Here is a 23843-nt window from a genome sequence, read left to right as displayed (position 1 = left end):
CTGGTTTAGCAGGCTGGTTTATCAGTACTGGTTTAGCAGGCTGGTTTAGCAGGCTGGTTTATCAGTACTGGTTTAGCAGGCTGGTTTATCAGTACTGGTTTAGCAGGCTGGTTTAGCAGGCTGGTTTATCAGTACTGGTTTAGCAGGCTTGTTTAGCAGTGTTAGTTTAGCAGGCTGGTTTATCAGGCTGGTTTAGTTGTACTGGTTTAGCAGGCTGGTTTATCAGGCTGGTTTATCAGTACTGGTTTAGCAGTACTGGTTTAGCAGTACTGGTTTAGCAGGCTGGTTTAGCAGGCTGGTTTAGCAGTACTGGTTTAGCAGGCTGGTTTAGCAGTACTGGTTTAGCAGGCTGGTTTAGCAGGCTGGTTTATCAGTACTGGTTTAACAGGCTGGTTTAGCAGGCTGATTTAGCAGTACTGGTTTAGCAGGCTGGTTTAGCAGGCTGGTTTATCAGTACTGGTTTATCAGTTATTTTGTAACATGTATGCTTATTTACCTATGAAATTATGTATTCACAGGTATACATATGGATTGGTCAAGACAAGCTTCCAATATAGATCTAGATCTATAGATGTGCTGCATGGGATGTGTTTGAAGAGACTGACTGATCTACTGCTGGATTCTAGCATCACCACCGCGTGGCTGACATGAGCTCAGAGGGGAAACGCCAGTGTCAGTTGCCCTCAGGAGGAAGCTGAGTGTCTCTGAGACATTCTCTGTGTGAGACCTGGATGAGACGAGAAGAGAAGGAGAAGTAGTGATAACATTTCCCACACAGAGGACCTAAAACCATGGGCTTGTTATGGTGCCAGGCACGCCGGACTGAACGTGTTTTCCTAGCCCATCAATAGCACCACCACCCCCTCAACCCTCCTCCCCCCAACCCCATGTCAGACCTTTCTCTAAATTATGGAAATTTTGTGGAAGACGCTGACTTGGATATTGATATTGAGTATGGTGGTGGTCATGGCTTCCTCTGAATTCCAAAGACTTTCGCACAACTCACAAGGTATGATTGCGCATTGCTTAATAACCTCTTACTGCAGTGGGCTAAATCTGATTCATACAGTGATTCATGGTCGTCTTAAATAGATCTACTTTGAAACAAAAGGATACACCTCAAACAAATGGTTATGGGCTTAAAAACGGTGACACCTGTACCATGTTAGATATAGAGTAGAAATGTATTCCATTTTGAGTTTGTATCCCAATATTACACTTTATATACATCACAGAAGATTGAAATATACCAAAACTGTTTGACATAGACATACCAGTTTTATTTTTATAACCTTTATTAATTATGAAATTATGAAAATTACGAATAACATTCCACCCATGTGGCCACTAGAGGGCACTATTCGTGATAGACTGCATAAAAGGGGTTTGTGCACATCTATCAAGGTACTAGAAATGCTCTCCTTTAGAGAAAGTGATTCCTCTAAGCAGCGAGGCAGGTGTAGGTATGGTTGCTGCACATGGTCAGTGGTCAGTCAGTCATTGAGACATCTGTAACATCTGGTGATCCTGACCTCACTGTTGTTTTAGAGGGATGAATCACAACCTGCTAGCTCTGGCACACTGTGAGGTCATGTCTGTCCTGTCACTGTCTGAGTTCCACTATAGACATACACTGACATTCTACGTTCTATGAGTCCTACTATCTGTAGTGTGTATCCTGTATGTATTCTGCAATGACTAGATCCCTCTCATTTGTCTCTTTCTCTTCCTCATACACCCCTCCTCCGATGGCTCGTCCCTCCATCCCCCCATTCATTATTTTCTGTAAAAGACGAGTACCTGTCCTACTTGCAGCACTACCAGCTGACTGTTCCAGTGCGAGTGGATGAGAACGGGGACTTCCTCAGCTACACTGTGAAACATCACAAGCCCGGTCGCAGGAGACGAACCGCCGACGCCACCAACACCACCATTGGCCCAGAGCCAACTGACCACGCCGAACAGGACCCGGCCCAGTCCCGGCTCTTCTACAGACTGTCAGCTTACGGAAAGCACTTTCACTTAAACCTGACCCTCAACCCCCACCTGGTGTCCAAACATTTCACGGTGGAGTACTGGGGGAGAGAGGGCCTGGAGTGGAGACATGACGTGGTGGAGAACTGCCACTACGTAGGATACCTGCAGGATCAGTACAGCTCCACCAGAGTAGCGCTCAGTAACTGTAAGGGCTTGGTGAGTACCATGGGATGTGTTTGGTCCGGCGGTGTGTTGGAAGGAAGCTGCTGTATGTAGTAGCCAAGCAGTATTGGAATGTGTGATGATGGGATGGAAGAGAGGACAACCTGATCTTTGTGTTTCGTAGAACACCCACCACCACTCTACTCCCCTTCATGGCTTTCTGTGACTTTAGTTTTGAGTATGTCTGAGTGTATTTGTGTATATTTGAGTGTGTTTGAATAGTACTCAAGGACCTGTTTTGTGAGGAGGCCAGGAGGCCCCCACTGACCAGTCTTCTCCCTGTCTAAGTCACAGAGAGTTAATACTATGCCGTCTCTCTGCTCTGCTCTGCTCTGCTTACCTCAGACAAACCCACAGCTCTACAGGATTAGACAGAGTGTAGTTTGCTAAATAGCATGTTGGCCTCCCTCCACCTGGCACAGTGACACTGTTAGGATAGGGCACAGTGACACTGTTAAGATAGGGCACAGTGACACTGTTAGGATAGGGCACAGTGACACTGTTAGGATAGGGCACAATAAGATAAGGCTGATGAGGAAAGTTCTCTACAGGATCATCAGAGCTTTAGTCACAGCCAGCCAGCAAGCCAGCCAACCAGGCAGTCAGCCATCCAGCCAGCCAGTCCACCCACTATAAAGAACCTAATATGCAGCCAGCCAGAAACCAGCCAGCCAACCAGTTAGTCTGCCCACTATAAAGAACCAACACATTGCCAGGCAGCCAGCCAGACAGTCAGTTCACCATAGTGTACCCCACACCTATCCTTCTCAATGGACTGTGACAGTAAACATGCAGGGCTGTCTTTCTGTTTGCTTACTAAACAGTCAGGACCAACTCTCTTGTTTTAGGGATGCATCAAACTTTTCCTCGGGTTTCAGTTTCCCCAGATAAACTAATGCCCAGTCCCAAATCATCCCCTAGCCCCTAACTTACCCCTAGGCATTTGTTGTAGATCTGAAGAGGTTGGATGGATGAGTGCAGGCGATATGGTAATAGCTCCACACAGCCCCAGCCCAGGACTATCTGGTAGTGTCAGATCTATGAGACGTGTCTGTTTGGAGGTAAGGGACTAGACAAGGAGGTTATGAACGGGGCTTGAGTTTCTCCAGTGAAAAAATAAAGAAAGGGATTGTGTTGCTTTCTGTGGGCCTTAACGAGGCAGCTAATCAAAGCTTAGGTATTGTTCCTCTTAAAAGTGTTGATCTTAGACTGATGGACTGGCCAGACTGTCTTTGTTAAAACTCACCACTGATGGACTGGCCAGACTGTCTTCATTAAAACTCACCAGTGATGGACTGTCCAGACTGTCTTTGTTAAAACTCACCACTGATGGACTGGCCAGACTGTGTTCATTAAAACTCACCACTGATGGACTGACCAGACTGTCTTTGTTAAAACTCACCACTGATAGACTGACCAGACTGTCTTTGTTAAAACTCACCGCTGATTGACTGACCAGACTGTCTTCATTAAAACTCACCACTGATAGAGTGACCAGACGGTCTTTGTTAAAACTCGCCACTGATAGACTGCCAGACTGTCTTCATTAAAACTCACCACTGATAGACTGACCAGACTGTCTTTGTTAAAACTCACCACTGATAGACTGCCAGACTGTCTTCATTAAAACTCACCACTGATAGACTGCCAGACTGTCTTCATTAAAACTCACCACTGATAGACTGACCAGACTTTCTTTGTTAAAACTCACCACTGATAGACTGCCAGACTGTCTTCATTAAAACTCACCACTGATAGACTACCAGACTGTCTTCAATAAAACTCACCACTGATAGATTGCCAGACTGTCTTTGTTAAAACTCACCACTGATAGACTGCCAGACTGTCTTCATTAAAACTCACCACTGATAGACTGCTAGACTGTCTTCATTAAAACTCACCACTGATAGACTGACCGGATTGTCTTCATTAAAACTCACCACTGATAGACTGCCAGACTGTCTTCATTACAACTCACCACTGATAGACTGACCAGACTGTCTTTGTTAAAACTCACCACTGATAGACTGCCAGACTGTCTTCATTAAAACTCACCACTGATAGACTGACCATACTGTCTTTGTTAAAACTCACCACTGCCAGACTGCCAGACTGTCTTCATTAAAACTCACCACTGATAGACTGACCAGACTTTCTTTGTTAAAACTCGCCACTGATAGACTGCCAGACTGTCTTCATTAAAACTCACCACTGATAGACTGACCAGACTGTCTTTGTTAAAACTCACCACTGATAGACTGCCAGACTGTCTTCATTAAAACTCACCACTGATAGACTGACCAGACTTTCTTTGTTAAAACTCGCCACTGATAGACTGCCAGACTGTCTTCATTAAAACTCACCACTGATAGACTGACCAGACTGTCTTTGTTAAAACTCACCACTGATAGACTGCCAGACTGTCTTCATTAAAACTCACCACTGATAGACTGCCAGACTGTCTTCATTAAAACTCACCACTGATAGACTGACCAGACTGTCTTTGTTAAAACTCACCACTGACAGACTGCCAGACTGTCTTCATTAAAACTCACCACTGATAGACTGCCAGACTGTCTTCATTAAAATCACCACTGATAGACTACCAGACTGTCTTCAATAAAACTCACCACTGATAGATTGCCAGACTGTCTTTGTTAAAACTCACCACTGATAGACTGCCAGACTGTCTTCATTAAAACTCACCACTGATAGACTGCCAGACTGTCTTCATTAAAACTCACCACTGATAGACTGACCGGATTGTCTTCATTAAAACTCACCACTGATAGACTGCCAGACTGTCTTCATTACAACTCACCACTGATAGACTGACCAGACTGTCTTTGTTAAAACTCACCACTGATAGACTGCCAGACTGTCTTCATTAAAACTCACCACTGATAGACTGACCATACTGTCTTTGTTAAAACTCACCACTGCCAGACTGCCAGACTGTCTTCATTAAAACTCACCACTGATAGACTGACCAGACTTTCTTTGTTAAAACTCGCCACTGATAGACTGCCAGACTGTCTTCATTAAAACTCACCACTGATAGACTGACCAGACTGTCTTTGTTAAAACTCACCACTGATAGACTGCCAGACTGTCTTCATTAAAACTCACCACTGATAGACTGCCAGACTGTCTTCATTAAAACTCACCACTGATAGACTGACCAGACTGTCTTTGTTAAAACTCACCACTGACAGACTGCCAGACTGTCTTCATTAAAACTCACCACTGATAGACTGCCAGACTGTCTTCATTAAAACTCACCACTGATAGACTGACCAGACTGTCTTCAATAAAACTCACCACTGATAGATTGCCAGACTGTCTTTGTTAAAACTCACCACTGATAGACTGCCAGACTGTCTTCATTAAAACTCACCACTGATAGACTGCCAGACTGTCTTCATTAAAACTCACCACTGATAGACTGACCGGATTGTCTTCATTAAAACTCACCACTGATAGACTGCCAGACTGTCTTCATTACAACTCACCACTGATAGACTGACCAGACTGTCTTTGTTAAAACTCACCACTGATAGACTGCCAGACTGTCTTCATTAAAACTCACCACTGATAGACTGACCATACTGTCTTTGTTAAAACTCACCACTGCCAGACTGCCAGACTGTCTTCATTAAAACTCACCACTGATAGACTGACCAGACTTTCTTTGTTAAAACTCACCACTGATAGACTGCCAGACTGTCTTCATTAAAACTCACCACTGACAGACTGACCAAACTCTTATCCCCCTTTTATCCCCTCTCTTATCCCCCCTCTTATACCACATTATCCACCCTCTTATCACCCTATCCCCCTCTCATCCCCCTCTTTTACTTTGAAACATCTCAGAACAAGAAGAAAGCTCTGTTCCTCTGTGCCAATCACAATTATGTGGAGAAAAACATGTACATACATTGAATTAGGTCTGTTCCGCCTCTGACCATTTTAATAGTACCAAAAATGGACAAAACTGAAATGTATCTGAAGTGTAATCTTGTAAGTTGCTAGACATATTTGATATCTTGACATCACACTCTGCTAGGCATTTATCAAATCTGTGTTTCTTGCCGGAGTGTGCCAAGTTGTCATATTTGGTTAATTGGTTTCGTTGTGGGTTTTTACGGAGGGAAACAGCGTGCCAATGTTTTTTATAAACACATTCTGAAGTACCTTTTCAATTTCTGTTACAAAGGGGGTGTTCCAGGTCAGAGAGCTGTGTATTTTGGTTCCAGTCCCAGTAATTACAGCGTTGTTCTAGGTGTAATTGGTTGTTATAACATGATTTATCAAATTGCTTCAGAGTGTGGGGTGTTTCTACATCTGACTGCAGTGCAACACACAGAGCAGAGCAGAGCTGTTAGTTAGTTCTATGTGCTGCAGCCTGCAATGTTATGTGACTCAGGCTGTAACACACCATTAGCCATTTAGCCCTGACTCAGGCTGTAACACACCATTAGCCATTTAGTCCTGACTCAGGCTGTAACACACCATTAGCCATATAGCCCTGACTCAGGCTGTAACACACCATTAGCCATTTAGCCCTGACTCAGGCTGTAACACACCATTAGCCATTTAGCCCTGACTCAGGCTGTAACACACCATTAGCCATTTAGCCCTGAAGCAGGCTGTAACACACCATTAGCCATTTAGCCCTGACTCAGGCTGTAACACACCATTAGCCATTTAGCCCTGACTCAGGCTGTAACACACCATTAGCCATTTAGTCCTGACTCAGGCTGTAACACACCGTTAGCCATTTAGCCCTGACTCAGGCTGTAACACACCATTAGCCATTTAGCCCTGACTCAGGCTGTAACACACCATTAGCCATTTAGCCCTGACTCAGGCTGTAACACACGCACCATTAGCCATTTAGCCCTGACTCAGGTAACACACCATTAGCCATTTAGCCTCTGACTCAGGCCGTAACACACCATTAGCCATTTAGCCCTGACTCAGGCTGTAACACACCATTAGCCATTTAGCCCTGACTCAGGCTGTAACACACCATTAGCCATTTAGCCCTGACTCAGGCTGTAACACACCATTAGCCATTTAGCCCTGACTCAGGCTGTAACACACCATTAGCCATTTAGCCCTGACTCAGGCTGTAACACACCATTAGCCATTTAGCCCTGACTCAGGCTGTAACACACCATTAGCCATTTAGCCCTGACTCAGGCTGTAACACACCATTAGCCATTTAGCCCTGACTCAGGCTGTAACACACCATTAGCCATTTAGCCCTGACTCAGGCTGTAACACACCATTAGCCATTTAGCCCTGACTCAGGCTGTAACACACCATTAGCCATTTAGCCCTGACTCAGGCTGTAACACACCATTAGCCATTTAGCCCTGACTCAGGCTGTAACACACCATTAGCCATTTAGCCCTGACTCAGGCTGTAACACACCATTAGCCATTTAGCCCTGACTCAGGCTGTAACACACCATTAGCCATTTAGCCCTGACTCAGGCTGTAACACACCATTAGCCATTTAGCCCTGACTCAGGCTGTAAGGACACCATTAGCCATTTAGCCCTGACTCAGGCTGTAACACACCATTAGCCATTTAGCCCTGACTCAGGCTGTAACATTAGCCACCATTAGCCATTTAGCCCTGACTCAGGCTGTAACACACCATTAGCCATTTAGCCCTGACTCAGGCTGTAACACACCATTAGCCATTTAGCCCTGACTCAGGCTGTAACACACCATTAGCCATTTAGCCCTGACTCAGGCTGTAACACACCATTAGCCATTTAGCCCTGACTCAGGCTGTAACACACCATTAGCCATTTAGCCCTGACTCAGGCTGTAACACACCATTAGCCATTTAGCCCTGACTCAGGCTGTAACACACCTAGCCCTGACTCAGGCTGTAACACACCATTAGCCATTTAGCCCTGACTCAGGCTGTAACACACATTAGCCATTTAGCCCTGACTCAGGCTGTAACACACCATTAGCCATTTAGCCCTGACTCAGGCTGTAACACACCATTAGCCATTTAGCCCACTCAGGCTGTAACACACCATTAGCCATTTAGCCCTGACTCAGGCTGTAACACACCATTAGCCATTTAGCCCTGACTCAGGGTGGAACACACCATTAGCCATTTAGCCCTGACTCAGGCATTAGCCATTTAGCCCTGACTCAGGCTGTAACACACCATTAGCCATTTAGCCCTGACTCAGGCTGTAACACACCATTAGCCATTTAGCCCTGACTCAGGCTGTAACACACCATTAGCCATTTAGCCCTGACTCAGGCTGTAACACACCATTAGCCATTTAGCCCTGACTCAGGCTGTAACACACCATTAGCCATTTAGCCCTGACTCAGGCTGTAACACACCATTAGCCATTTAGCCCTGAAGCAGGCTGTAACACACCATTAGCCATTTAGCCCTGACTCAGGCTGTAACACACCATTAGCCATTTAGCCCTGACTCAGGCTGTAACACACCATTAGCCATTTAGCCCTGACTCAGGCTGTAACACACCATTAGCCATTAGCCCTGACTCAGGCTGTAACACACCATTAGCCATTTAGCCCTGACTCAGGCTGTAACACACCATTAGCCATTTAGCCCTGACTCAGGCTGTAAACACCACCATTAGCCATTTAGCCCTGACTCAGGCTGTAACACACCATTAGCCATTTAGCCCTGACTCAGGCTGTAACACACCATTAGCCATTTAGCCCTGACTCAGGCTGTAACACACCATTAGCCATTTAGCCCTGACTCAGGCTGTAACACACCATTAGCCATTTAGCCCTGACTCAGGCTGTAACACACCATTAGCCATTTAGCCCTGACTCAGGCTGTAACACACCATTAGCCATTTAGCCCTGACTCATTGTAACACACCATTAGCCATTTAGCCCTGACTCAGGCTGTAACACACCATTAGCCATTTAGCCCTGACTCAGGCTGTAACACACCATTAGCCATTTAGCCCTGACTCAGGCTGTAACACACCATTAGCCATTTAGCCCTGACTCAGGGTGCCAATAATTTCACAGATGATTGTTGTTGTGCAGAACAAAGCGTTCAACCTGGTTAATAATAATAATACTGGTTAATAATACTCATTTGTGAAACAATATGTTGATGACTATATTGAAAATGGTTATTTGTCAAAAGCAATTTCATATAAACAGCTTAAAATGGTTTACTGTAAGGCCATTTAGGCTGGTCGTATTTGAAATTACTTTTGGCAAAATTGTTAGATATTTTTTAATGGTGTTATGTAATTATTTAAAAACTACAATAAGATCAATTGAAATGTTGTGTTTAAGTGTGAGTGTTGTGACATTGTTTGCATACTTTGCTTATAACCTGTCTCTCTCGATGTCCTTGTTTCTCAACAAGCACGGTGTTATTACTACAGAAGAAGAGCAGTATTTAATAGAGCCACTCAAGAATATATCCTCCACAACTTCCAGCCAATGGGACCAGGGAGAAGGACAGCAGCATGTTATATATAAAAAGTCTTCCATTCCCTCGCCGCAGCAGCAACCCAGCCAACACGAGTTCAGCTGTGGCATCTCAGGTTGGTGAAGAATCTTCTCTGCACTTCTCTGCTCTTCTCTTCTCTGCACTTCTCTGCTCTTCTCTGCACTTCTCTGCGCTTCTCTTCTCTGCTCTTCTCTGCACTTCTCTTCTCTGCTCTTCTCTGCTCTTCTCTGCTCTTCTCTGCTCTTCTCTGCACTTCTCTGCGCTTCTCTGCTCTTCTCTGCACTTCTCTTCTCTGCTTTTCTCTGCACTTCTCTTCTCTGCTATTCTCTGCACTTCTCTGCACTTCTCTTCTCTTCTCTGCACTTCTCTTCTCTGCACTTCTCTGCTCTTCTCTTCTCTGCACTTCTCTGCACTTCTCTTCTCTGCACATCTCTGCACTTCTCTGTGCTTCTCTTCTCTGTTCTTCTCTGCGCTTCTCTTCTCTGCAATTCTCTGCACTTCTCTTCTCTGCACTTCTCTGCACTTCTCTGCGCTTCTCTTCTCTGCTCTTCTCTGCGCTTCTCTTCTCTGCACTTCTCTTCTCTGCACTTCTCTTCTCTGCACTTCTCTGCACTTCTCTTCTCTGCTCTTCTCTGCACTTCTCTTCTCTGCACTTCTCTGCGCTTCTCTTCTCTGCTCTTCTCTGCGCTTCTCTTCTCTGCACTTCTCTGCACTTCTCTTCTCTTCTCTGCACTTCTCTTCTCTTCTCTGCACTTCTCTGCACTTCTCTTCTCTTCTCTGCTCTTCTCTGCACTTCTCTTCTCTGCTCTTCTCTGCTCTTCTCTGCACTTCTCTGCGCTTCTCTGCTCTTCTCTGCACTTCTCTTCTCTGCTTTTCTCTGCACTTCTCTTCTCTGCTATTCTCTGCACTTCTCTGCACTTCTCTTCTCTTCTCTGCACTTCTCTTCTCTGCACTTCTCTGCTCTTCTCTTCTCTGCACTTCTCTGCACTTCTCTTCTCTGCACATCTCTGCACTTCTCTGTGCTTCTCTTCTCTGTTCTTCTCTGCGCTTCTCTTCTCTGCAATTCTCTGCACTTCTCTTCTCTGCACTTCTCTTCTCTGCACTTCTCTGCACTTCTCTGCGCTTCTCTTCTCTGCTCTTCTCTGCGCTTCTCTTCTCTGCACTTCTCTGCACTTCTCTTCTCTGCACTTCTCTGCACTTCTCTTCTCTGCTCTTCTCTGCACTTCTCTTCTCTGCACTTCTCTGCGCTTCTCTTCTCTGCTCTTCTCTGCGCTTCTCTTCTCTGCACTTCTCTGCACTTCTCTTCTCTTCTCTGCACTTCTCTTCTCTGCACTTCTCTGCACTTCTCTTCTCTTCTCTGCTCTTCTCTGCACTTCTCTTCTCTTCTCTGCTCTTCTCTGCACTTCTCTTCTCTGCACTTCTCTGCACTTCTCTTCTCTGCACTTCTCTGCACTTCTCTTCTCTGCTCTTCTCTGCACTTCTCTTCTCTGCACTTCTCTGCACTTCTCTTCTCTGCACTTCTCTTCTCTGCACTTCTCTTCTCTGCTCTTCTCTGCACTTCTCTTCTCTGCTCTTCTCTGCACTTCTCTTCTCTGCTCTGTTCTTCTCTTCTATACCATTCTCTCCTCTCCTCTCTTCCCCTCCCCTCCCCTCTCCTCAGCCTGGACCGACTCTGAACTGGGTGACTGACATAAACAAGCAGCTATACATAGCAGGACAGAGGATGTGCTGGTTTGGTTCTAGGCCCAGGTTCCGGTGGATATGACCATGCTGCTGTAAGCTTGACCCGTTCTGGCCTCCACTCAGCCTGGCGTATATACCAGAAATGGATCCTAAAAAGGCCTTGTGACTGGGCACTATAGAACTAGAGCAACTACTACCACTGAATTCAAATGGACACTCCTTTTCACATTGTGTTTTCATGAACAATACACATAATCTGGCTCTCCGCAGAGCTGTGTCCTGTGAGATGTGGTGTGGTGGGATGGGAATTGGAGGGGAACCAGGTGGATGTGGAGGTATTTGGGCCAAGGTCTTATAAGTAGCAGCGAAGGCTGTCACAGGCAGGAAGTTGACATGCCCTGACATGTTCTATCTTATAGCCCTTCCCCAGAGCATCTGGGCCATAAAGGAAGGGAAGCCTTCAGCTGCAAGGTTCAAAGAACCAGATTACCAATGTGTGTCTGACTGCCATTCTATCTCCAGCCCTCTCCTGGCTCTGCTCTGGCTATACCTTCATGGACATACAGTACCAGTCAAAAGTTTGGACACACCTACTCATTCAAGGTTTTTCTTTATTTGTACTATTTTATACATTGTAGAATAATAGTGAAGACATCAGAACTATTAAATAACAAATATGGAATCATGTAGTAACCAAAAAGTGTTAAACAAATCAAAATATATTTTAGATTTTAGATTCTTCGAAGTAGCCACCCTTTGCCTTGATGACAGCTTTGCACACTCTTGGCATTCTCTCAACCAGCTTCACCTGGAATGCTTTTCCAACAGTCTTGAAGGAGTTCCCACATATACTGAGCACTTGTTGGCTGCTTTTCCTTCATTATGTGGTCCAACTCATCCCAAACCATCTCAATTGGGTTGAGGTCGGGGGATTATTGTCTTAGCGTATGTCAGTTGTTTTGTCTGAAACTTTGTTCCTGTCACGCTCATCGTAATGAGTAGACCAAGGTGCATCATGCGTAGAGTTCCACATAATTTTAATAAACCGAAACTCACTGAACAAAACAACAAACAACCAACCAAACGAAACGTAAGGCTACTATTGTGCACTAAGGCAACTAAATGTAGACAAGATCCCACAAACACAATGAGGGAGATGGCTACCTAAATATGATCCCCAATCAGAGACAACGATAAACAGCTGCCTCTGATTGGGAACCATATCAGGCCACCATAGAAATACATTTCACCTAGATGACCCAACCAAGTCCCTATCACGCCCCAACCAACACAGAGAATAAACAGCTTACTATGGTCAGTACCCCCCCCAAAGATGCGGACTCCGACCGCAAAACCTGACTCAATAGGCGAGAGTCCGGGTGGGCATCTATGATGGATGACACAGGGCGTCGGGGGCGGCTCCTGTGCGGGGCGCATCACCGGAAGCTCCGGACTGTGGGTCGTCGCTGGAGGCACCGGACCGCCGTGGATCGTTGCCGGAGGCTCCAGACTGTGGATCGTCGCAGGAGGAACCGGGCCGTAGATCGTCGCAGGAGGCTCTGGACTGAGAACCCCTGCTGAAGGCGCTGGACCGCCGACCGTCGCTGGAGGCTCCGGACCGCCGACCGTTTCTGGAGGCTCCGGACCGCAGACCATCTCAGGAGGCTCCGGATCGCAGACCGTCTCAGGAGGTTCCGGACCGTGGACCTTCTCAGGAGGTTCCTGACCGTGGACCTTCTCAGGAGGTTCTGGACTGTGGATCGTCGCTGGAGGTTCCGAATTGAGGACCATCGTTGCAGGTTCCGGACTGTGAAACAACGCCGGAAGCTCTGGACTGGAAACTGTCGCCGGGAAGCTCTGGACTAGGAACTGTTGCTGGAAGCTCTGGACTGGGAACTGTTGCCGGAAGCTCTGGACTGGGAACTGTCGCTGGAAGCCCTGGACTGTGGAGGCGCACTGGAGGCCTGATGCATGGGACCGGTACAGGTGGCACCGGGCTGATGACACCCACCTCAGGGCGAGTGTGAGGAAGAGGCACAGGACATACTGGACTGTGGAGGCGCACTGGAGGCCTGGTGCGTGGGACCGGTACAGGTGGCACCGGGCTGATGACACGCACCTCAGGGCGAGTGCGGGGAGGAGGCACAGGACGCACTGGGCTGTGAAGGCGCACTGGCGACACAGTGCGTAGAACCTGCACAGGATATCCTGGACCGAGGAGACGTACTGGAGACCAGGAGCGCTGAGCCGGCACAATCCGTCCTGGCTGAATGCCCACTCTAGCACAGCAATTGTGGGAAGCTGGAAAAGAGGGCACCGGGCTGTGAATGCGCACTGGCGACACCACGCGCATCACCGCATAACACGGTACCTGACCAGTCACACGCTCCCCACGGTAAGCACGGGGAGTTGGCTCAGGTCTAAACCCTGACTCTGCCAATCTCCCCGTGTGCCTCCGCCCAAATGTTTTTGGGGGGCTGCCTCTCGTGCTTCCGTCGTTGTTCTAACTCCTGTGCTTCCGTCGTTGTTCTATCTCCTGTGCTTCCGTCGTTGTTCTATCTCCTCGTATCGTTGCTGTTCCGCTCTCGCTGCTCCAACTGCTCTCTTGGACGGCGATACTCTCCGGCCTGCGTCCAGGGTCCTTCTCCATCCAGGATTTCCTCCCATGTCCATTCCTCCTGGCCACCCTGCTTGGTCCGTTTTAGGTGGGATCTTCTGTCACGCTTGTCGTAATGAGTAGACAAAGGCGCAACGTGCGTAGAGTTCCACATAATTTGAAAAAAACATAACTCACTGAACAAAACATCAAACAACCAACCAAACGAAACGTGACGCTACTGTTGTGCACTCAGGCAACTAAATGTAGACAAGATCCCACAAGCACAATGACGAAGATGGCTACCTAATATGATCCCCAATCAGAGACAACGATAAACAGCTGCCTCTGATTGGGAACCATATCAGGCCACCATAGAAATACATTTCACCTAGATGACCCACCCAAGTCACTATCACACCCCAACCATCACAGAGAATAAACAGCTTACTATGGTCAGGGTGTGACAGTTCCCCCTGCTGCAATTGGACCAGGTTTCTCTTGGAAAAGAGATGTTATCTCAATGAGAAGAACCTGTATAAATAAAGATTTAAAAAAAATAATAATAATAATTGTGGTGGCCAGGTCATCTGATGCAACACTCCAACACTCTCCTTGGTCAAATAGCCCTTACGTAACCTGGAGGTGTGTTTGGTCATTGTCCTGTTGAAAAACAAATGATAGTCCAACTAAGCGCAAACCATGCTGGTTAGCCATGCTGGTTAAGTGTGACTTGAATTCTACATGTAAATAAATCACAGACAGTGTCACCAGCAAAGCAACCCCACACCATGACACCTCCTCCTCCATGGTTCACGGTGGAAACCACACATGCGGAGATCATCTGTTCACCTACTCTGCATCTCACAAAGACACTGCGGTTGGAACCAACAATCTCATCAGACCGCAGGACAGATTTCTACCGGTCTAATATCCATTGCTCACGTTTCTTGGCCCAAGCAAGTCTCTTCTTCTTATTGGTGTCCTTTGGTAGTGGTTTCTTTGCAGTAATTTGTCCATGAAGTCCTGATTCACACAGTCTCCTCTGAAGAGTTGATGTTGAGATGTGTCTGTTACTTGAACTCTGTGAAGCATTTATTTGGGCTGCTATTTCTGAGGCTGGTAGCTGTAATGAACTTATCCTATGCAGCAGAGGTAACTCTGGGTCTTCCTTTCTTGTGGCGGTCCTCATGAGAGCCAGTTTCATCATAGCGCTTAATGGTTTTTGCGACTGCACTTGAAGAAACTTTCAAAGTTCTTGAAATGTTCCAGATTGACTGACCATGTCTTAAAGTAATGGACTGTTGTTTCTATTTGCTTATTTGAACTGTTCTTGTCATATTATGGACTTGGTATTTTACCAAATAGGGCTATCTTCTGTATACCACCCCTACCTTGTCACAACACAACTGATTGGCTCGAACGCATTAAGGAGGTAAGAAATTCCACAAATGTATTTTTAACAAGTCACACCTGTTAATTGAAATGCATTTCAGGTGACTACCTCATGAATCTGTTTGAGTGAATTCCAAGTGTGCAAAACTGTCCTCAAGGCAAAGGTTGGAATCTCAAATATATATAAAAAAATCATGTTTAACACTTTTTTGTTTTCTACTTTATTCCATGTGTTATTTCATAGTTTTGATGTCTTCACTATTATTCTATAATGTAGAAAAGAGTAAAAATAAAGAAAAACCATGGAATGAGTAAGTGTGTCCAAACGTTTGACTGCTACTGTATATCTGATTGTTTCATTTTGTTTTAATTTAGTGAATAGTTTTTAAAATGTTTAATAAATGTTCAACTGATTATTGGTTATCAAATCATCAGTAGTTTATAATCTTCCTCAAATGTTTCTATTGAGGTGAACAGTATGAAAGGCTCCCTTTCTTTTTGAAGTTACCACACCCTGTGAAGATGATAAAGATAAACCATAAACCATTTCATTTAATCACCTGAGATGGTTCTTTTTCACAGCATATCATCAGACAACAACTTTACTCACTTGGTTGAGCATCTTTTTTCTCTCCCTCCTTCATCCGCAGACCTCACAAAAAGCGGGAGCCCCTGCCAACATAGCACTCCTTCCCCAACCTCTCCAACCTCCTCCTCTCACTCCTTCTCTTCCACCCCAGCCCCTGGGTCCAACAGTTCCCTTCCCGGCAGGGGCTACAGACAGAGGCGGTCGGTCAGCATGGAGCGCTTTGTAGAGACCCTGGTGGTAGCTGATAAGATGATGGTTGGTTACCATGGACGCAAAGACATCGAGCACTATATCCTGTCTGTGATGAATATTGTAAGTTTGATCCGGCTTTTCGCTTTGATTACTGAAAAGCCTGACAATAGAGTTGGAGTCAATCACTAGGGCTTCCGAGGGGCGCAGTGTCACTACAGTCCCTGGTTCAAATCCAGGCTGAATCACATCCTGCCGTGATTGGGAGTCCCATAGGGCGGCGCACAATTGGCCCAGCGTCGTCCGGGTTTGGCCGGTGTAGGCCGTCATTGTAAATAAGAATTTGTTTCTTAACTGGCTTGCCTAGTTAAATAAAGGTCAAAAAACTATTAAAATGGGTTCATGTCAATGGTCTAATGTAGTTGTTTCCTCATCTCCTGCCCTGTGTTAGTTTGAGTTCACAGAATATTACAAAGCAGTCAGGACTCACTTTCACCTGTCCAGGTCTTTCACATCAATACAGATGAAGGACTGGAGGAAAGATATGAAGATGCACCTCTAGCCTGCTGATATTGGAAAGAGGCCAATGTAGAGTATTAGAACATGAACAATGGACTTATTCGAAGCGTTTCTCTCTTTGGATAGAATTTTGTTTTCATTAACATTTTAACAGAATGTTCTCTCTAACTGAAAACAGACATTTCAATCGCAGCGTGATCTGGATGTGTGGTTGCTGTTTTCAACCCCAGTATGTGTGAAGAAAACACTGATCCAGTGTTGTGACAGTTTGTCTGACTTTGTGTCTTTTCTTCTTTTCTGGAGGTCAGGTTGCCAAACTTTACCGTGATGCCAGCCTAGGAAACGTTGTGAACATTATAGTAACCCGCCTGATCGTACTGACTGAGGACCAGGTGAGGGCACTCTTCTCTCTCTGTCTTCGTCTTTCTCTCCCTGTCTTCCTCTTTCTCTCTCTGTCTTTTTCTCTCGCTGTCTTCCTCTTTCTATCTCTAAATTCCTCTTTCTCTTTCTGTCTTCCTCTTTCTCTATCTGTCTTCCTCTTTCTCTTTCTGTCTTCCTCTCTCTCTTTCTGTCTTCCTCTCTCTCTGTCTTCCTCTTTCTCTCTCTGCCTCTCTCTCTGTCTTCCTCTTTCTCTGTATCTCTCTGCTTATCTCTGCTTGTCTCTCTGTCTTCCTCTCTCTCTGTATCTAAATCAAATCAAGTTTATTTTTATAGCCCTTCGTACATCAGCTGATATCTCAAAGTGCTGTACATAAACCCAGCCTAAAACCCCAAACAGCAAGCAATGCAGGTGTAGAAACACGATGGCTAGGAAAAACTCCCTAGAAAGGCCAAAACCTACGAAGAAACCTAGAGAGGAACCAGGCTATGAGGGGTGGCCAGTATGTGTTCAAATATGTTCAAATGTCCATAAATGACCAGCATGGTCAAATAATAATAATCACAGTAGTTGTCGAGGGTGCAGCAAGTCAGCACCTCAGGAGTAAATGTCGGTTGGCTTTTCATAGCCGATCATTGAGAGTATCTCTACCACTCCTGCTGTCTCTAGAGAGTTGAAAACAGCAGGTCTGGGACAGGTAGCACATCCGGTGAACAGGTCAGGATTCCATAGCCGCAGGCAGAACAGTTGAAACTGGAGCAACAGCACGGCCAGATGGACTGGGGACAGCAAGGAGTCATCATGCCAGGTAGTCCTGAGGCATGGTCCTAGGGCTCAGGTCCTCAGAGAGAAAGAGAGAATTAGAGAGAGCATACTTAAATTCACACAGAACACAGGATAAGACAGGAGAAGTACTCCAGATATAACAAACTGACCCTAGCCCCCCGACACATAAACTACTGCAGCATAAATACTGGAGGCTGAGACAGGAGGGGTCAGGAGACACTGTGGCCCCATCCAATTATACCCCCGGACAGGGCCAAACAGGAAGGATATAACCCCACCCACTTTGCCAAAGCACAGCCCCACACCACTAGAGGGATATCTTCAACCACCAACTTACCATCCTGAGACAAGGCCGAGTATAGCCCACAAAGATCTCCCCCACGGCACAATCCAAGGGGGAAGCTCCCAACCCAGACAGGAAGATCACGTCAGTGACTCAACCCACTCAAGTGATGCACCCCTCCTAGGGACGGCATGAAAGAGCACCAGTAAGCCAGTGACTCAGCCGCTGTAATAGGGTTAGAGGCAGAGAATCCCAGTGGAGAGAGGGGGACCGGCCAGGCAGAGACAGCAAGGGCGGTTCGTTGCTCCAGAGCCTTTCCGTTCACCTTCACACTCCTGGGCCAGACTACACTCAATTCAAGAAAGATAGGTAGGAGCAAGCCCATGTAATGCTTTATAAGTTAGCAGTAAAACCTTGAAATCAGCCCTTGCCATAACAGGAAGCCAGTGTAGGGAGGCTAGCACTGGAGTAATATGATATATATTTTTTGTTCTAGTCAGGATTCTAGCAGCTGTATATAACACTAACTGAAGTTTATTTTGTGCTTTATCCGGGTAGCCGGAATGTAGTGCATTGCAGTAGTCTAACCTAGAAGTAACAAAAGCAACAATTAATTTTTCTGCATTATTTTTGGACAGAAGGTTTCTGATTTTTGCAATGTTACGTAGATGGAAAAAGTTTGCAGCCATCCACTTCCTTATGTCTGACACACAGGCTTCTAGCAAGGGCAATTTTGGGGCTTCACCATGTTTCATTGAAATGTACAGCTGTGTGTCATCCGCATAGCAGTGAAAGTTAACATTATGTTTTCGAATGACATCTCCAAGAGGTAAAATATATAGTGAAAACAATAGTTGTCCTAAAACGGAACCTTGAGGAACACCGATATTTACAGTTGATTTGTCAGATGACAAACCATTCACAGAGACAAACTGATATCTTTCCGACAGATAAGATCTAAACCAGGCCAGAACTTGTCCATGTAGACCAATTTGGGTTTCCAATCTCTCCAAAAGAATGTGGTGATCGATGGTATCAAAAGCAGCACTAAGGTCTAGGAGCACGAGGACAGATGCAGAGCCTCGATCTGATGCCATTAAAATGTCATTTACCACCTTCACAAGTGCAGTCTCAGTGCTATGATGGGGTCTAAAACCAGACTGAAGCATGTCGTATACATTGTTCGTCTTCAGGAAGGCAGTGAGTTGCTGTGCAACAGATTTTTCAATTTTTTTTTGAGAGGAACTTGGAAGATGGAAGATTGGAATGGAAGATTCGATATAGGCCGATAGTTTTTTATATTTTCTGGGTCAAGGTTTGTCTTTTTCAAGAGAGGCTTTATTACTGCCACTTTTAGTGAGTTTGGTACACATCCGGTGGATAGAGAGCCGTTTATTATGTTCAACATAGGAGGGCCAAGCACAGGAAGCAGCTCTTTCAGTAGTTTAGTTGGAATAGGGTCCAGTATGAAGCTTGAAGGTTTAGAGGCCATGATTATTTTCATCATTGTGTCAAGAGATATAGTACTAAAGCACTTGAGTGTTTCTCTTGATCCTAGGTCCTGGCAGAGTTGTGCAGACTCAGGACAACTGAGCTTTGAAGGAATACGCAGATTTAAAGAGGAGTCCGTAATTTGCTTTCTAATGATCATGATCTTATCCTCAAAGAAGTTCATGAATTTATTACTGCTGAAGTGAAAGCCATCCATACTTGGGGAATGCTGCTTTTTACTTAGCTTTGCGACAGTATGAAAAATACATTTAGGATTATTCTTATTTTCCTCAATTTGGAAAAAAAGGATGATCGAGCAGCAGGGAGGGCTCTTCGATACTGCACGGTACTGTCTTTCCTAGCTAGTCGGAAGACTTCCAGTTTGGTGTGGCGCCATTTCCAATTTTCTGGAAGCTTGCTTCAGAGCTCGGGTATTTTCTGTATGGAGCTAGTTTCTTATGAGAAATGTTTTTAGTTTTTAGGGGTGCCACTGCATCTAGGGTATTGCGCAAGGTTAAATTGAGTTCCTCGGTTAGGTGGTTAACTGATTTTTGTCCTCTGACATCCTTGGGTAGGCAGAGGGAGTCTGGAAGGGCATTAAGGAATCGTTGGGTTGTCTGAGAATTTATAGCACGACTTTTGATGCTCCTTGGTTGGGGTCTGAGCAGATTATTTGTTGCAATTGCAAACGTAATAAAATGGTGGTCCGATAGTCCAGGATTATGAGGAAAAACATTAAGATCCACAACATTTTTTCCATGGGACAAAACTAGGTCTAGAGTATGACTGTGACAGTGAGTAGGTCCAGAGACATGTTGGACAAAACCCACTGAGTCGATGATGGCTCCAAAAGCCTTTTGGAGTGGGTCTGTGGACTTTCCATGTGAATATTAAAGTCACCAAAAATTAGAATATTATCTGCTATGACTACAAGGTCCAATAGGAATTCAGGAAACTCATTGAGGAACGCTGTATATGGCCCAGGAGGCCTGTAAACAGTAGCTATAAAAAAAGTGATTGAGTAGGCTGCATAGATTTCATGACTAGAAACTCAAAAGACGAAAACGTCATTTTTTGTTTTTTCTGTAAATTGAAATTTGCTATCGTAAATGTTAGCAACACCTCCGCCTTTGCGGGATGCATGGGGGATATGGTCACTAGTGTAACCAGTAATTTCATCAGGCTTAAGCCATGTTTCAGTTAGGCCAATCAAATCAAGATTATGATCAGTGATTAGTTCATTGACTATAACTGCCTTTGAAGTGAGGGATCTAACATTAAGTAGCCCTATTTTGAGATGTGAGGTATCACGATCTCTTTCAATAATGGCAGGAATGGAGGAGGTCTTTATCCTAGTGAGATTGCTAAGGCTAACACCGCCATGTTTAGTTTTGCCCAACCTAGGTCGAGGCACAGACATGGTCTCAATGGGGATAGCTGAGCTGACTACACTGACTGTGCTAGTGGCAGACTCCACTAAGCTGGCAGGCTGGCTAACAACCTGCTGCTTGGCCTGCACCCTATTTCATTGTGGAGATAGAGGAGTTAGAGCCCTGTCTATGTTGGTAGATAAGATGAGAGCACCCCTCCAGCTAGGATGGAGTCCGTCACTCCTCAGCAGGCCAGTCTTGGTCCTGTTTGTGGGTGAGTCCCAGAAAGAGGGCCAACTATCTACAAATGCTATCTTTTGGGAGGGGCAGAAAACAGTTTCATCCAGCGATTGCGTTGTGAGACTCTGCTGTAGAGCTCATCACTCCCCCTAACTGGGAGGGGGCCAGAGACAGTTACTCGATGCCGATACGTCTTTCTAGCTGATTTACACGCTGAAGCTATGTTGCGCTTGGTAACCTCTGACTGTTTCATCCTAACATCGTTGGTGCTGACGTGGATAACAATATCTCTATACTCTCTACACTCGCCAGTTTTAGCTTAAGCCAGCACCATCTTCAGATTAGCCTTAACGTCGGTAGCCCTGCCCCCTGGTAAACAGTGTATGATCGCTCGATGATTTGTTTTAAGTCTAATACTGCGGGTAATGGAGTCGCCAATGACTAGGGTTTTCAATCTGTCAGAGCTAAGGGTGGGAAGCTTCGGCGTCTCAGACCCCGTAACGGGAGGAGAAAAGACCAGAGAAGGCTTGGCCTCAGACCCAGTTGAAAGTTTCTGTCGGCTAAATGAACGACACCGGTTGAGCATTCCTACAGCATTTTCCTCCAGAAGCCATGAGACAGTTGTCCTGCGGGGACCGTGCGAGGGGATTTATACTAACGTTACTATCTGTACTTACTGGTGGCACAGACGCTGTTTCATCCTTTCCTACACTGACATTACCCTTGCCTAACGGTTGCATCTGAAGCTGGGCTTGTAGCACAGCTATCCTCGCCGCAAGGCGATCATTCTCCTGTATATTATGAGTACAGCGACTGCAATTAGAAGGCATCATGTTAATGTTACTACTTAGCTTCGGCTGGTGGAGGTCCTGACGAACCACGTCTAGATAAAGCATCCGGAGTGAAAAAGTTGAATGAAAAAAAGTTGAGTGAGGGAAAAACTAAAAATATAAACGTAATTAAAAAGTAAAAACCGTAAAGTTGTCAGGTAGCAAAGGTTGGCATCAAAATGCACAGCAACACGTAAACAAGTCTGCAAGTTGGGACCGGAAATGACACAACCGGATATGATCATGTGCCTATCTCTGTGCTTCTCTCTCTCTCTCTGCCTCTCTGTCTTCATCGTTCTCTCTATCTCTCTGCCTCTCTCTGTCTTTGTCTCTCTCGCTCTGTCTTCCTCTTTCTCTCTATCTCTCTGCCCCTCTCTCTCTCTCTGTCTTCATCTTTCTCTTTACATCTCTCTCATTCTCTCTGTCTTCCTCGTTATCTCTCGGCCTCTCTTTGTGTTCCTCTCTTTCTATCCACATCAACATAAATGTATTTCTCTAATCTCAGTTAAAATGTATCTGTTTTGGTTACTTACTATGCAATAACATAGTTATTCCAAACAGTTGGGAGAGAGTTGGGAGAGAGAGTAGAAGGATGAAAGAGAGGTGAGAGAGAAGAGGACTGAAAAGATGAGACAAGAGGACACCAGAGTAGAAGAGTGAGAAGAGAGAGAAGAGAGGAAAAGAGAGAGGATAGGAAGCATCTATTATATGTCTGCCACCACTAAAGACAAAGCTCAGGAGATGAGCTCAGACTTCTTCCCTCAGGGGGATTTGATTGAGGATTTTTACATTCAATCTATATAGTGTAGGTTTGATGGGAGAAACAGAGTGAACTGTACATCTAGCCTCAGTCTATAGAGGATGGACTCCAGCAGAGATGAATACCTCTTCATTCATTCTCTATTTTAAGACTGAACCCCATATGTTTTTCCCAGTGTGTAATATGAATATATTGATAATTAGAATATTCTTTCATAGATGTATCATATGGATTATCTTAACGGATATGTCAGAATCCTGTCAAATGGTGGAAATGGTTTTAATAAGCTTGTATACTATCATTCTCGACTGATGCTTTTGACTATGACAGCCCAATTGTCATGATCGTTATAATAACTGGACCAAGATGCAGCGTGGTGTTTCCATCCTCTTTATTAGGAAAAGAAACTCAAAGAAAAAACAAATAAAGCATTAAACGAAACGTGAAGCTCAATGAAGTGCTCGCAGGCAAGTATACCTAGACAAGATCCCACAAAGCACAATGGGGAAATGGCTGCCTAAATATGATCCCCAATCAGAGACAACGATAAACAGCTGCCTCTGATTGGAAACCATACCAGGCCAACATAGATATATATATTCACCTAGATAACCCACCCTTAGTCACACCCCGACCTAACCAACATAGAGAATAAAAAGCTCTCTAGGGTCAGGGTGTGACACCAATCCTAACTTCAACCATAAATCATACATTGATGTCAATGGGAGATTTAAGTGAACGTCTGAGTGGCTTGCATTAATCTTAATTCAGCACTAGATATGTCAAGTGCAGAATGTTGGGCCTGTTCTGGTCGGAATGCTGGGTTCTGTGTGTTCAGACTGTGTTGTGTGTTCTAGGTTGTGGATGTATTCAGACTGTTCTGGTTGTGGATGTGTTCAGACTGTTCTGGGTTGTGGATGTGTTCAGACTGTTCTGGTTGTGGATGTGTTCAGACTGTTCTGGGTTGTGGATTTGTTCAGACTGTTCTGGGTTGTGGATGTGTTCAGACTGTTCTGGGTTGTGGATTCAGACTGTTCTGGGTT

General features: G+C 45.3%; 1 protein-coding gene across 1 annotated transcript in view; it reads left to right on the top strand.

The window, feature by feature from the left end:
* Positions 1–23843, top strand: part of LOC112257258 (A disintegrin and metalloproteinase with thrombospondin motifs 6-like) — a 142074-nt gene that overhangs the window by 2064 nt on the left and 116167 nt on the right. The window contains exons 2-6 of the mRNA XM_042326608.1: positions 519–1009; positions 1793–2193; positions 9604–9784; positions 16015–16265; positions 16970–17053. Coding sequence (XP_042182542.1) covers positions 910–1009; positions 1793–2193; positions 9604–9784; positions 16015–16265; positions 16970–17053 — 1017 coding nt within the window. The 5' untranslated portion in view covers positions 519–909. The remainder of the gene's footprint in view (positions 1–518; positions 1010–1792; positions 2194–9603; positions 9785–16014; positions 16266–16969; positions 17054–23843) is intronic.

This window comes from Oncorhynchus tshawytscha, linkage group LG09, assembly GCF_018296145.1.
Source record: "Oncorhynchus tshawytscha isolate Ot180627B linkage group LG09, Otsh_v2.0, whole genome shotgun sequence".
In the NCBI taxonomy this organism is placed as follows: Eukaryota; Metazoa; Chordata; class Actinopteri; order Salmoniformes; family Salmonidae; genus Oncorhynchus; species Oncorhynchus tshawytscha.
Note: the sequence above shows the minus strand (reverse complement) of the source record. Positions and strands in the feature narration are given on the sequence as shown.